Here is a 16300-nt window from a genome sequence, read left to right as displayed (position 1 = left end):
TGTGTGTGTGTGTGTGTGTGTGTGTGTGTGTGTGTGTGTGTGTGTGTGTGTGTGTGTGTGTGTGTGTGTGTGTGTGTGTGCACTTCTGAACGTTATAGTGACACATGATGTAAACGTGTGATATACAGTATTAGTTCTATCATGTACAGTACAACTAACTGTATGTTTTAAAAATCAACAATTGTGATGCCAATGACAAAACTTCCAAAAACAATTAAGTTTCCTTCTACGGTTTCCATTTCAAAATACATTCTACAAGATCCATAAACATGAGTTATAACTAAGAAACAGACTATAATCTTAAAATGTTATACTACCGGTATACTTCCGCCAAATCCCCGTAATGAAACGGATACTAAATTGGTATGGACAAAAGAATATTTACATAATGACTTATGACTTTGACTCCACTACAAATTTCAAAGACAAATTGTACTTTTGACTCCATTACATTTCTAGGAAGGTGGGGAAAAAAGGTAGGCCTACATAATAAATTAAGTACTCCAGTACTTCAACTCAAGTACAAACTTTACAAAGCCATGCCTTCACTTGCAGCAGACTAATATTTGACCAGGAGTATCTACTATCTACCTATACTTTGACTCAAGTACTGGGGTTGAGTACTTTGTCCACCATTGTATAGTAGCCATAAGTCTTATTCATAAAATGTTCCATAACCAATCTCTATATTGACTTGAAATGTCATTCTGCCAAAAGACTTGAATAATTGCCATTTCTCATTTAAACTCCAAAAGAGTAGCCTATACACTGTATAGTCTGACATGACAGTTGAGTCACCCTAAAGGATACACATCCAAAAACCATACACACAACATGGTCATATTCATGGGCTATCTATATCTGGGCTACTCTACATTTAGTGGGTGAAATACAGAAACATTATAGCCTACAAGGAACAACAACTGTCTGACGAATGATGTCATCATGGATGTCTGTATAACGTTCAGCTTGGATAGATTCTCTTTTTAAGTCAATAGACCATAATATTCACTTACTATACTGACTTAAGTTATTACACGTTTATTACGAGATGTAGACAGATTGAATGTTTCCTCTAACGTTCCCCTGACATCACACAATCATTGTACTTACTGGTCGTAGGAAGAGAAGAAACACATTTATGTCACAGAAGTCACAACAAACAACAGTCTCACTTTTTGAATGGTAATTGGAAAAAAGAAAATGGATTTGTACATTTTGTTACTTCTATCGCATGGTAAGGGGGGAGAGGGTGGGGGGGAACTCCCAACTGACGGGCCCCCCCCATTACTTTACATTACGAGATGCTGAGTTGGTCATTAAAGAAATTTCGGAAACTCACCGTTTTGCGTTTATAGAGGGATTTTTGCCGTTAAGAAAAAGGACAGTTTCATCACCACCGGTCAGGCCTGTATTCTTGTTCTTTTTGAGAGAAAGATAAAACTTTCTGGATCATAAAAACAGAAAGGAAAAGGAAAAAAGGACAAAGGATTAAAAAAAAGCTTCCAGGAGAGAAAAGAGAGTCTCTCTCTGCTTTAGTAAACTTCTGCCATAAGAGATGAGGTCATTGCGATAAAAATAAAAGGATGGCGTCATCAGAGCCAGCCTGAAAACAGGCCAGATCTGCAAGCTCACCACGCGTCACCGACGCGACGCGCGGTGAGCTTGCAGATCTGGTCTGTCTTTCGGGCGAGCGGCACCGTCCGCGCGACGAAGTATATATGAACCCGCGGCTCTCTTTCAGAAACATAAGGCAACAGGTCCCATGGCTTGGGGGGACGGGTCCACGCGGTGATTGGTCGGTCGGTTGTCAATGGAGATGTATTAACATTTTTCACAGAAAAAAAAAAGTTAAAGGATTTGCTATAAATTTAGATGAAATAAAAAATAAAATAAGCACATAAATATATATATAAATAAGTTAAAGCTTATGGTTTAAAATATTTAATTTATATAATATTGCTTGACAACCAACTAGCCAATAGCGGCGCGATTGTCCACCCGAAGCATGGGATGGAAAGCCTCTGTCAACGCTCCTCTTAAAGGCACACAGACGCTTAAAACTCTCTTCAACCAAACATGTCTGAAAAACCCTGTTTTTTATCATACTTTTTTTCAGATTTTTTGTTGGGGTTTTCTGCCTTCATTGATAGATGATCATGTTCTAGTGAAGATGGACAGGAAAGAGGGAGAGAGACAGATGTGTAAATAAGCCAAGTAGGACTTTTCTAGGATCTCCTTTTAGTTGACCTTACCAGTGAACTGTACCGTCATGAAACTGTACCTTTTCCTATGCAAACTTCGAATAAAGTCTTCAATCAATCAATCAATGGGGAGACACACGCAGCAAAGGCAGTCGGGAAGGGGACTCGAACCTGCGACACGCTGTCTGTCCGGCTACTTTAGAGCCTAGGTGCCCAGACAACTACACCAGCGATCCGGGCCATTATCTAACATATAATTTAGCGAATGTCTGTCTGTCTGAGTGAGTGAGTGAGTGTCTGTCTGAGTGAGTGTCTGTCACAGCGTTTCTCCTCAGTGGCTGGAGCAATTGATCTGAAATCGCATCACCAATAGCATATGAACACACCTGACATAACTGTGAAGCCCTTTTTTCACTTTCACAAATCGTTTAATTGATATTAATTTATTAGTGAATTAATTTTTCCCATTGACTTATAATGGGAATCGCAAAAACTCACATTCAATATTTTTTTTCTCACAAACCATAGGGGCTACACTTACAAAACTCTGAGAGGAGATTTATAATGATATCAAGGATTAAATAAAAAATAACTTTGTCAGTTGGCCTCATGGTGGCGCTATAACAGTCCACTTTACGTTTCGGCCTGTAACTCTTGAACCGTAGGTCGGAAAATTAAAATTCCTTTTTCCCTGGATTCCTTGGGTCAATACGCATCTCCCCATATAGGCCCCGCCCATTTGCGTCAGGATAGATTTTCCGCCATTTTGAATTTTCTCCAAAACACACTTTTTGCTCCTTTTCCTACATATTTTCTTCAAATGTCACGAAAATGGGTACACATGATCTCTGAACCCATGCAATGAACATAGTCAAGGGATATTTTGATAGTCCATACCGTTCGTTCGTAACGGGCTTCCAAAGTTAGCGGGAGGGGCCCGTTTTGCAAACAATAGCCATAAATCACAAACAAAACGTCGAGTCAACACTGAATTTCTGCCACAGGTTGCGGGTGGCTTACTCAACGAATCCCCAGAAGCATTTCCAATTCCACCCGTAGAGGGCGTCACAAACGCGCAAAACGTAACCGTTTCGTTCCAAAACGCGTTTTTCAGGCGGACCGACCCTCTCAAAAAGAAACACAGACTACTCTGCGGATGGTCTCACGGTCCAAACCGCTGCACACACACACACACACACACACACACACACATAGCCATTAAACGAAACGGGTATTTCTTACATTGATGCTCCTACATATTATCATGCAAGTACCAGTTAAAGTTACTTTCCATCCCTCATATACCGTGTGCACAGTGCACATCCCATAACCCACACACTGCACATCATTTCGGAGCTCATATCTTTGAACGGGTAAGGACTAGTTAACTCATTATTACCCATTATGTCGGCTAGATGTATTTACAGACCTGACCAGGTAACTCGCATTGCATGCATCAGTATTGGGTGACCATATGCCTATAGGCCTAGTGGTTCTCAAACATGGGGTCTGGGTCTTGAGGGGGAATATAACTAGCTATTTTGATTATCTCAAAACCTATACCAAAATCATGTGCAACAATAGGCTACAAATGTTTTTATATTAGGGTCCAAAGCATACCCAATCATGCCATGGTCTGTGGCCCAATGCATGAAATTGCAAGTCCTTGAAATTGAAAGGTTTGGGAATGATTAGAGTATTTCACACAAAGCATTGAGTAAAATATTCAAAGCAGATTAAGTAATCTTCTTTGTTTTTTCTATATTTTTACACAACACAAATCTTGTAGGGGGGTCCCTGGCACAAAATATTTTCAGATGGGGGTCCACGACCAAAATCCATATTAATTTGGGGTACCTTGACATGAAAACGTTTGAGAACCACTAATGTAATTGACAAGATTTGACTGCATTTCCCTTTCTTCTACAAAGCATCTCATTAGGTTCACACTTGATGAGTTTACTAATCAGCATCCAGCTTTCTGAGTTGCATTGCTGACGGTGAAAACATTTAATCTCTGCAGTGAACATGCGATGCATGGGTAAGCAGTTTGACCAAACAATGAACGTGAAGAGAGAACAGAAGAAAAGGCAGAGAGGTTTCTCATACTGGAGCAATTAACATGCATGGTTAGGCCAGACTGTTGAATGTGACTGACGCTGAATGGATGGATGCAAGTTCTCTGAGGGACGTACGTGGCGCTTCTCAAAGCACAGATAAATGATCCCATTAAGACCTGAGTCCAATTCTACAAATGCCCTCTAAATCAGTAGTTGGCACACTGGTATATCTGCTACTTTTGAAAAGCCAACACAAACATCTAAAATGATACGCTCTCCCGGTTTTAATTTATCGATAGCTAGGAACCAAATGGACTCTTTTACAGTTCTGTGACTCTGAGAGTGTAGCCTACAAATGGGCATACATTTGTACACAAGGTTGAGAGTCAATGGCCTGCATCAAAGCAAGTTTCCATTCTGGGGGAAAATAAAGCCTTGATCTTAACCAAGTAAAAATAGTTATATGAGTAGTATGCTCATAGAAGTATGCTCTGATAGCAGTTGTTGTAGAAAGGGCACCTATTATTTTCCTAATGCCTAATGTCAAGAATCAAGAATTTGGAAAATGGTCTGACGTAATATGTACAGTAAGTAACATGATTTGAACAGGGGCGGCATAGCTCAGGGGTAGAGAAACCGTTATTAGAGCACGAAGAGTTCCCTAAGGGTTCCCAGTTTGAATCCGGGCTCCCCCTGAGTTAATGTCGAAGAGTCCTTGAGCAAGACTCTGAACTCCTTGCATGGTTTCCTCCGCCACTGTGTGTGTGTGTGTGTGTGTGTGTGTGTGTGTGTGTGTGTGTGTGTGTGTGTGTGTGTGTGTGTGTGTGTGTGTGTGTGTGTGTGTGTGTGTGTGTGTGTGTGTGTGTGTGTGTGTGTGTGTGTGTGTGTCATGGTTTCCTCCGCCACCGGCATGTGTGTGTGAATGGGTGAATGTAATGCACAATGTAATGCACAATCTATGTAAAGCGCCTTGGATAAAAGCGCTATATAAATGCACCATTTACCATGCACAGTGCATCATTATCAGACCTAAATTTACCCTTCAACTTTTTGGACTGGCTAGTGGCTATTCACAGGTTTTGTAGTAATTTGTAGCAATTGCAGAAAGAGTGTGCCTTAAATTTCAGATCTTCAAGCATGTTCAAACTATGTATACTTTACATTACGTCAGCCCAATTGTTCATTCATTATTTTCCTATCCATGTCTTTAACGATCAAAAGCATCAATAAAGCTGGCCAGTGCTGCAGTATTGTCATCAGGGGGGGCTAGCCTAGAAGATATTCCATGAATGTGCTGCCCACCAGCACTGACTGACTCCTGATATGAAAACAACAATGACTGGCCTTCATTTGTCTGACATGATGTGGCTTCCACATAAGACCCTTTCTACGGTGGAACCAGAGGAATCACCACATTTCTCACAAAGGTCACAAGTTCACAACAAATAATAATTTCACTCTACGTTAATGGTTAATCTTAAAGACCACTTTTTCGATCCATCTTGATATAAATGGTCCTCACTAATGTTCATTATAATTAGATGGCAATATGTCTGTCTTTTCACTCTCTGTGGACAGTTCAGAAACATGTCTAAAAAAACAGTGACATCATCGGTAGGCAGGTCTGGGCCTGGCAGTTTCAAACAAGATTTCAAACCATTTTGATTATTATTTTCTATTAATGCAAGAACAATGTCATTCGTTTCTATGCGTTAAAAAATTCAAGTTGAAATCTTGTTTGAACTGAGCACATCTGCCTACAGACCATGTCACTAGTAGCCTAGGCATGTTTCTGAACTGTCCGCAGCCATGCTCTGAGACAGGGACCAAATAGACATAAATAGTGCCATCTTATAATGAGCATTAGTGAGGATTAATTATATGAAGATAATAGGTTGAAAATGGGTGAGAGGTGTAAACACAGATATGTCTATGGGTGTAAAGAATGGCAGAATGACCTACATCTGTCTGCTTGGTCGATGCCGATCATGGCCGCAGGGTGGCGGTGTTGGTCAACCTGACGATGCTGTCACATACAGGCTGTGGTCCAGAAAAAAGAAACAAACAAAGAAAAAAAGATAAAAGGAAAAAAGCATTTCAGTTTTTTTTTTCTGGGGGTTCCCAGGTTCCTAATCATTAGAGGAATCCCCATATTAGGACCTAATGGACCCATACAGGTCTGATGAAAAGTTAACACAAATTGGACAGTTCTTTAGTGTATAAATCTCTTTGATGTATTAGGCTACAGCTGGGCTTCATTTTCAAAAACAATAAATGACGGTTTGGAACGACTAGATTTGGAATTATGTATATGAAATTTCGCAAAATAAATAAATAAATGATGTATTCAACATAGTTGGGGGCGTGGTCTCTGTGCGGAAGAGGCGTGGTGTAAACCAGGAAGAGTGATGTAAACAAAACACTGGACAAAAACAAAACAATTGCAGAGGAAATACCATACCCATTATGATAGCAAAGCAGCTATTATTTATGTAGCAAGCGTCATGTGAAGACTGTTAAAACATCCTGAGTGACTTTCACCACCAGCTAAAGCTTTGTGTTATAAAACAAACTGTCGTGTGTTTTAGGGGCTAGCCTAGCGTTAGCTAACTACAACGGTGAAGCAAAATGGACGACAACAAGGTAATGCCTGCACTTTTCTTTATGTAAACTGTGTTATATAAAATGGTCTCAGACGGAGACCTTTGCGTTTGCTTGCCAATCTAACCCAGGCCGAAGGGTTTGAAATACCAGGGATTAGACGAGCCTTTCATGATTTTACAATATCTGGTCCTGAGATGACAGGACATGCTAGCCTATAGCTGCCCACGACAACAAAAACATCAAATTAAAGTCCATTCATTGGCAGTTATTGTCTGGAAAAGAAAAACAACAACAACGAAACTGTTCAAAATGCAGTTCAGTTTTGACAATACTGTAGCCCTAGAATGGCTGTGATATTATGTCATGTATACCATACAATAGCTGTGATATTACACACATGTCATGTATACCATACAATAGCTGTGATATTACATACATGTCATGTATACCATACACAACATTATATGCGGCCCAGTAATTCATAGCTGCAATTTGGGGTCAGATATTGTCCTCTATAGTTTCATATCCATTTGAAAGCTCTGTCAGAAAACGTGTGTTTAGTCAAATAGCTCCACTTTTCACGGGGCCGAAATCTGGACATGCTTGCCGGACAGAAAGGACTGGAAATAATGCAAACTTACTGTTTCGGGGAAAGAAACACGGGTGTGATCGATTAGGCATCACCTGGTTGAGCAGCACTGACTGGTGGAAAAAGTACTTCAATGTTACCAGGGTTTAAAGGTGTCAATGGAAGAGTAGGGAGACCACCTCCAACCACTTTAATAGTGCTAGTTAATTATATTGTATCCTGTCTTTCATATCCTATCTGACCATACAGCTTGGTAAAAGATTAAAAGAACATATTGCAAATGAACCTTCATCCTGATATATTCTAGATATTTTATTAAATTATTATTATTGCATTATTATTATAAATTAAAATCGAGACTGAAACATTTTAACCCATCCATCACCCAAGCCAGTAGAGTTATCCAAGTGGACTATTATACTGTGTATGATATAACTTGTGATTGTAGTAGGGTTTGGAAAACAAAAGTGCTTTGTGTGTTTGTGTTTGGTGTCGTTCAGATCGTGGGAGGTAAGATCGTGAAGAAGCCTGGGAAGCGGGGACGCAAACCTGCAAAGATCGACCTGAAGGCCAAGCTGGAGCGCAGCAGGCAGAGCGCGCGGGAGTGCCGAGCCAGGAAGAAGCTACGCTACCAGTACCTGGAAGAGCTGGTGTCCAGCAAGGAGAGGGCCATCTGTGCACTGCGAGAGGAGCTGGAGATGGTACCTACTAGTGTTGTCATTATGTCTAGAGCAGTGATTCTCCGTCTTTTCAAGCCGCAACACCCTAAAATAATCATATTTTGAACTGGGGACCCCCCTATATAATCATATTTTGAACTGGGGACACCCCACCCTGACAAGCACTTGGAATTGCAGGAGGCATCACATTTTGTTTGACTTTGTTGTTCCACTGATAAATATTGTGAAACTTTTCACAATTCTTCTTCTCTCTCTTTTTTTTCAATATTATTTGTAAATCTGGCCAATGTTTGTTGATTACATTTAATGTATTTCTGCTATTATTTATTTATAGCAGGGGTCGACACTAAGGTCTCAGAGGCACTTGCTGGGCTACATCTGTGCAAAATCTGGCGCTTTTAGGGGGTTGTGACTTGAAGATTTAACCCATTTAGGCCTAAAATTATTGAATGCTTTAACCAGTGAAAAATAGCATATATACAAGCTCACAGCGTCAGCTCGTAGATCTGCTATTTTTGAAAAAGTCGTGAAAATGTGTGCAAATCTTGGAATGTATGTATTTTTAAAGCGAACGTTTATAAAATTTTGCTTCTGGGTGGTCCCTGTAACCCTTTGAGATGCGGGTCCGTAGCCAAATAAATATCATTTTGGGGGTCCTTCACATGAAAAAGTTTGAGAACCACTGACATAGTAGTCTCTCGAGAACAGACTAACTGAGCTCCATTTAAGTGAAAAGGACCTTTATTTTGACCATGGCTGGTCAGATTGCTGACATAGAAACATAGGTTTTTCAAAAAACCTTAGAAGGATTCAAAAGACACTTATAGAATGGGGTCAAAATTCAAATTTTCACGATTTAAAAAAAATAGCAGATATACAAGCTCGCAGCGCGGCACTCGGTAATATCTGTTATTTTTTTATAGTTAAAGCATAAAATAATGATACACAATAATGTGTACCCGTTCTAAATGGGTTTAGGCGTAACCACTTGGAAATAGTTGATCTACAAGCTCACAACGTGCTGCGATGAGATGTCCTGTGAGCTCTTGTAGATCTGTTGTTTTCGTATGATGAAGTAGAAAATGGGGCTTACATAGCCCTGAATACATGACTCTCATATGCATGAGAGTCATGCTGTGCCCTTAACATGAGGACCAGTCGGGAATCGAGCCCTCAACGGTTTGAGCTAGGAACGTCAGATTTAAAAAATAAAGTGCTTACCCAAGCCAACTCTGCTAACGATTTGACGCCATGCAACGTTCATTACACGCCGCTGCCGGATTGTTGAATAAAAAGCATTTTTGTCCGAAATTATTTTGCTTAAAGGGGTGGTGACATCCAAAAATAAATTTTGAGTTTTTTATGCTTTTTTTTAATGTTCCCTGGCCTCAATTACACCAAAAAAAACACAACTTTTGACATGCAGTGGTTTTCCTGCTATCTGTGTGTTTGTGCCGGTTTCTGCATAATGAGTCTCAAACGCGCAGTTCATTGGATACTGGACTCATACGTCGTCAGTCCTCCTCTAGTCTCTCCCAGTCTCCCTGTCTGTATTTCTCCCATAGAGTTATTTCTCCACAGCCCAAGTTTTGAGGAAGTGACCTCTTACATTATATCGTCCTTTAATTGTAAATATGGGCATATAAAATACATTTATCCATTCAAATATCTTATTTACATCAATATCCTTCATATCAAGTAGTCTGTTTATGCTTTAGTGAAATAATTAAAATCGCTATGTATTTGCGCACAGCGGAACCTCTCTCCTTCTTACCGACACTCTGTGTCGGCTGTGTCCGACTAACAGTGCACTGCTCCCCGGGGTAGAGCTAAGTGGAAACCTCCCTCCTTTTACCGACACTCTGTCGTTGCTGTGACAGTGCACAGCGCACCCACACACACACACACACACAGACAGACAGTAATGCGAGCAGACAGTAAAACGCTATAACACAAGCAATAGGTGTTTCTCTAAACTGAGGCATTTAGCCAAAATATGTTGCTATAACTACAAAGGACCATGACGTTTTTCTGCATTGCGGAGCGGAGCTGAACGTTACCGCGGCGCCGACGGTCTAAATTGAACTCCGCGAAGGTACATAGTAACCGCAGGGCTCCGGTAATGTATCGTTCCCGGGGTAAGAAAAAACACCCGCGCCTCGGCTCGTAATGACACAATTCCCCGCTGATCATGCAGACGCGTATGCCTCAGGCCAGGGCTTAGCTCAGCCTCTTTAGCTGCCATGGTTGTGTGTGTGTCTGTGTCACAGCCACTGTCTTGTGCGAAAGCAACAAAAAATGCGAACACGCATCTCTGTGTGTTGGAGCCGGGGCGGCCGCAGATCTGTATGTGCGTGCGCGTGCGTGTGTGCGTGCGTGTGTGTGTGTGTGGCCACTTTGGGTACCATAGTTTGAGAATCGCTGTCCTATAAGGGCTGAAGTGATTGATTTGTATTAATAATCAAAATCTACAAAGTTACTAGTAACTAAAGCCTCCAAATGATTGTAGTGGAGAGATAAAGTGCATTTGCCTCTGAGATGTAGTGGAGTAGAAGTATAAGAATTGAAAATTGGAAAGGGTTAGGGTTAGGGTTAGGGCTAATACTCAAAATTGTACTCAAGTACATGTACTTACTGCACTATAGGCCTACTAATATTTATTTTGTTAGAATGAGTGGGAGAGAGAGGCTCCCCTGGTGGTGAGTTTAGAGTATTTCAGGTGACAGACCGTTTTTCATGACACCTAAACAGAGAGAGACACCATGGCTCCATGGAGTGGATTTTCAAGTTTAAACATTTTAAAACATGTTTTTAGGACCAGGGCAAAGACTTTTATGATTGGTAAAAACAGAATGTCATTTAACCTTTAACATTAGACTTCCGCCTCTAGTGGACAGTCGCGTCATCGCATCATCTCCGTTCACTACAATGATCAACCGGAGATGACGCGACTGTCCACTAGAGGCGGAAGTCCTATGTTAAGCAAAATAATTTCGGACAAAAATGCTTTTTATTCAACAATCCGGCAGCGGCGTGTAATGAACGTTGCACGGCGTCAAATCGTTATCAAAGTTGGCTTGGGTAAGCACTTTATTTTTGAAATCTGACGTTCCTAGCGCAAACCGTTGAGGGCTCGATTCCCGACTGGTCCTCATGTTAAGGGCACAGCATGACTCTCATGCATATGAGAGTCATGTATTCAGGGCTAGGGGCTTACACAGTATATGGTTAGAGCTACTTCACTATTCAATGGCGTGGCTCAACGAACAAGAATTGATTTTCTAGTGAAAAGGGGACAGGTTTGTGCGACAAAGTGTAACTGCCGTCGCTAGAGCCTTTGTTAACGTTTACCATGTTTCTTTATAGTACAAGCAGTGGTGCTCAGCCATGGACCAAGGGAAGATCCCTGCGGAGATCAAGGCTCTTCTCACAGGTGACGAGCAGAAAATGCCTCAAGGCAGCAGTACCAAGACATCCAAGAACAGCAAATCTAACATGCCCAGCAACGGCCAGGGATAACCTTCTCTGGAAGACCGCTCACCCTCTAGCCCTTGGAAAGAGGAACTCCTCCTACACAGAGAGTCAGTGCAACGGCCTGGGAGCAAACAAATCTAAACAAAAAATAATCAGGGGTGTTGTTGGTCCCCTTTCGTACATTTACAATCTGTTGTGTGGTTTAGAAGTGAGATTTGACTCCTCTTGTGCACGCGCCTCACAGGAAGGGGCACGTAGCTTGCAGTAAATCACCAGACCTCTGTTTGTGCAAAATATGAAGCATAGTTTTGCTTTTTGCAACTTTTCACTAAAGTTTAGGAGAGGTGTTCAGATGCATACTCAACCTTGTCTGAAGTTACATGTCATTTACAAATATAGATGCTTTATATCTGTGTCAGCAAAACAACACCTAATTAACCAGTATATTGCTGAGGCTTCCTACACACAGTAAAGTCATATACCCTCTCCTTGTCCTTTGGGAATGAGGGGGGGGGGGGAGTGTTGTCAATTAATTCTCTATGGAAGTCACATGGTTTCATGCCTCTTCCAAGCCTCTTGGCTTGAATCAAGCTTGATTTAAGCCATGAGGCTTGGAATAGGCATGACTTCCATAGTGAATGAATTGACTGAACGAATGAACACTCTCCACCCCCTCATTCTCAAAGGTCAAGGAGGGTTTATCACTCTTTTGTGTGAATGCAGCCTTAGTATTTCTTTGTTTCTGTACACAAGGAGTAACGCATGTAGAATGGTTGTGTAAGTTCACACATATGGTATAAGCAACAGGCTACTTCCTTTTGTTCTGTTTTCCACCTTTCATACTAGTTTTGAAGGGTTGGATCTAGAAATGACCAAAGGGATATTTGGGATTAGAAATAAGGTCTGGCTTACTGATATATGCTAATGGTGGTCGTTAAGAATGTTTGCCAAAAGATGTTGGCCTCACTCACTACTGGTATAGGAATTACAATGAATCCCAGAGGCAGGACGGAGCATGTAAGACCAAAACTGCTTAAATGCTGCATATAGATGAAAGTTTAGCACACGCGCCAGGAGTAAAAATGTATGTTAGTACTGATACGTTGATTGGATGTACAGTATGTATGTGTGGATCTATTTTTGTATTCGTATTTTATATATTGGAAAAAAGCACTTTGTGGATCTTTTGTAGTGTGATCGTTATCACAAAACCTGGCCCATGTCGGGTCGGGTCTGTTGGATTGGCCGAACAGAGAAAGTTGCAATTTCCTTTTCTTTTTTTTTTTTCTTTTTTAAAGATGTAGCTTCTGCTTTTATGTGAAAAATCTATTACAATTATAATGTGGCAACTGTTTGAACTTTGACTGGGAAATTAAGTATCTTAACAACAATGGGGTTAAGAAGCCGATTCCATGGAAAAGCAGAACAGTTATTATACAGCGACTCTTTTTTTCCCATTGTTCTTTGCAAATTAAAGCAGTTTGATGCTTAATTACAAATTAGCTTATAGCTTTTTTTCTGTTCAAGTTGTTCTAAAATGTAAATTCCTTAATCCATGGAACAGAGGATAATATACTAACTTTTGCTTCTTATGTTCCTTAAACCAGTGGTTCTCAACATGGGGACCCTGGTACAATATATTTTGATTTGCGTGTGAGATGAAAGTTTGAGAACCACTGTTTAAAACATCATTAGCCTCAGGTAAACACTTTGCACCTTGTTAAATTGGGAAGAACTAATTGGGTCAGTTCATCAGCACGTGCGCACGTGCGTGTGTGTGTGTGTGTGTGTGTATTACTGTACTTAAGTTGCGAGTCCCAAATGTCCCCACAAGTATAGTAGAATATGAGAAATGGATGTTTCTGGTCTGTTTTATGGTTGAGAAAATAGATGAGCTTAAAATGAATTAGGACAAGATTCAGGTTAGGATTAAACATTTAGAAGTTTGGTTTAGGGATCAGTGATAGAGTTGCGACATTTACATTTACTTGCGAGACACGTCATGCTATTATTTTGCTTCAGGCTTTCGTGTGTGTGTGTGTGTGTGTGTGTGTGTGTGTGTGTGTGTGTGTGTGTGTGTGTGTGTGTGTGTGTGTGTGTGTGTGTGTGTGTGTGTGTGTGTGTGTGTGTGTGTGTGTGTGTGTGTGTGTGTGTGTGTGTGTGTGTGTGTGTGTGTGTGTACACGTGCGCGCCACTGTCCACAATGACAGTCAAACCCAGAAATCAAGTCCTCCTGTGTTGGCAAGAGGTGAAAGAAGTACTCAGATCTTTACTGAATTAAAGTAGCAACACTGCAATGTATTAATACTTTGTTAGAAGTGAAAGACCTCAGTTCAAAATTTTACCTGAGTAAAAGTACAAAAGCATTGGCATGAATATGTACTAAAATACCATAGTACTTTAAGTACATCTTCATGCCAATGCTTTTGTACTTTTATTCACGTCAAATTTTGAACTGAGGTCTTTTACTTCTAAAGTACCATAGTAGCTGTGGGTGCTGGGGGCGTGTTTCTCCCTCCGCATCATCAGCGCCCACACCCTAGGTGGGGTCGGCGATGGGGACTTTCTGTGTGGAGTTTGCATGTTCTCCCCGTGTCTCCAAGGGTAGATACCCTCGCAAAAACATGCAGTAATCCTGGTCTCAAAAATGCCTCCCCCTGGCCAGCCGGGGCGCTTGATGGAGGGGAAAGGAACTGGTTGGAATAACGTGTTCCTTCCACGTGCTACGTCCATCCCGGGGAAATCCCCCGTCAGGTGAAAAGAAACAACTTGGACTACTCATGCATTGAAGGAAGCATGAGGTTTGTCCGTTGTCTCCCCAGGCGTGGCAGAGGGAGAGCAGAGCCCAGGATTACATAGGCAATTGGCACTGGGTGAAAATGGATTGCAAAATCGTGGTATAAAAATTATAGTTTAAAAAAAAAAGTACCATAGTAGTATTCAAATGTTTCCAAATTGACAAAGTTATATATTTTTTTTAAATAGCTGATCTACTGTACAAGCTCACTGTTATGAGCTTGTAGATCTAATTCCAACATGGGGCTTTATTAACCTTGCGTCACCAGGCCTTTCCACCATGGAAGGTTTTATTGGATGTATGTTTTGGAACAACAATCGAAATCTTCAAAGTAACTTGTAACTGAAGTTTTCAAATAATGGTAGCGAGATGTGGTGGAGCAGAAGTATAAAGCATTTAAAAATGGAAATACACAGACAGGGATCTTAAACGTTTTCACCCCTTAGGTGAGAGAAGCAGGGCCCCCAACTACATATCTTAACTATTCATTTAGCGAATGTCCGTCCGTCTGACCATGCATGCTGACATCACTGATACTACACAGTTTCGCCACTATGGTAACCGCCTGTCTGCATGTTGACATCACTGATACTAATTCAGCGAATGTCTTTCTGTCGTCTGTCTGCAGTACTCTGACGTCATAGTACTGACATCACAGACTGGCCTGGACACGGAACACCATGTATGGGCATAAAGATCTCCAACATGGAACACCATATATGGGCATAAAGATCTGCCCAACTTCTGAGACTCCTACATTCAATCCCTCAGATACTGTGCCCCCCCGGGCACAGGACTAGTTATATAAAATGTTGCAGACTCAACTTTTTCATAGATTTCATAGATAGCTTCAGACTTGTTGTGTTGGATTCATGTTAAACCCTTAGAAAACGTGTACTTTGTCTGCTCTTTTTTCCCCTCTACGCCATAACCTCTTTGCCGAAAATAGCCCAGGCTCAAGCTTGTAGATCTGCCATTTCAGGATGCTAGGGTTCAAGTGATTAATGTAAAAACATTTAGCAATCATATTGATATCACACAAAGATTTGGCCAGACACCCTGTAGTCACTCTGAGGACGCCATAGGTACATTAAAGTACCAAAAAAGGGTTGGATACCCTCAAACTTTGTGGATAATGATCTTTGGGTTCTGTAATACTTTGTGCACAGAAGAGCGTTTAGCCTTCTGTCCTTATTAGAGGAAATGGGAAAATAAAGTGGTTAAGTGGCTAGTTCTTGATCTCTGCAATATTACTGTTAATCTACGAAGCCTCTGTATTTCGTGCAATATAATTCAATAATTAAGGGGAGGAATTGGTAAGATTGTACTTTTAACAACATTTGCAACTGTAAACAAACCACACAGTGATAAATAAAGTGGACATACACACCTTTTGTGTCCTTGTGTAGTGTTTAGCTTGTCACAATTATTACATAATCGCCCTATCACAATTATTTAATTGCCATTATTGTTGCATAATCGTTTCCATTTGATAAATGAACATTTGTTGTCTCCACCAGCCGAAGGCAGGGGGAGAGTATGTTTTCGCCCCTGTCCGTGAGTCCGTCTGTCCTCCAAGTTTGTTACCAGCTAATCTCCGGCGCCGTTGGCCCGGTCGATGCCAAAATGAGCACACACACTCCCTGGATGCCAATTCAGAACCTCTGCCCCACATTTTTCAAATGGCCCTGTTCTAGCGCCACCATGAGGCCGATGTTTGCAAAGCACATTTCTGAACACTACTACAGATTTTTTCCAAAAATCACGCAAATCGGTAGACAGTATCTCTACAGTCATGTGATCGACATGGATCTGTCTGATTGTCCATATTCCATCCTGATTGGCTGAGATTGGCTTTCAAAGTTTGTAAGATTGGTCCGTTTTGGACAAAA

At 41.1% G+C, this 16300-nt stretch overlaps 1 protein-coding gene across 1 annotated transcript; it reads left to right on the top strand.

Moving 5' to 3' along the window:
• Positions 1 to 6659: 6659 nt before the first annotated feature.
• Positions 6660 to 13932, top strand: crebl2 (cAMP responsive element binding protein-like 2). The gene is made up of 3 exons (XM_080754635.1): positions 6660 to 6907; positions 7958 to 8158; positions 11504 to 13932. The coding sequence occupies exons 1-3, from the start codon at positions 6893 to 6895 to the stop codon at positions 11654 to 11656; spliced, it is 369 nt and encodes a 122-aa protein (XP_080610761.1). The 5' UTR covers positions 6660 to 6892; the 3' UTR covers positions 11657 to 13932.
• Positions 13933 to 16300: the final 2368 nt, after the last annotated feature.

Source organism: Nannobrachium achirus, assembly GCF_963921795.1.
Source record: "Nannobrachium achirus genome assembly, chromosome: 23".
Classification (NCBI taxonomy): Eukaryota; Metazoa; Chordata; class Actinopteri; order Myctophiformes; family Myctophidae; genus Nannobrachium; species Nannobrachium achirus.
Note: the sequence above shows the minus strand (reverse complement) of the source record. Positions and strands in the feature narration are given on the sequence as shown.

Bases quoted from the DNA above. Each gene is read 5' to 3' on its own strand.
- crebl2 (XM_080754635.1), top strand. The intron at 8,159-11,503 runs GTACCTACTAGT...GTTTCTTTATAG, and splicing joins TGCGAGAGGAGCTGGAGATG to TACAAGCAGTGGTGCTCAGC.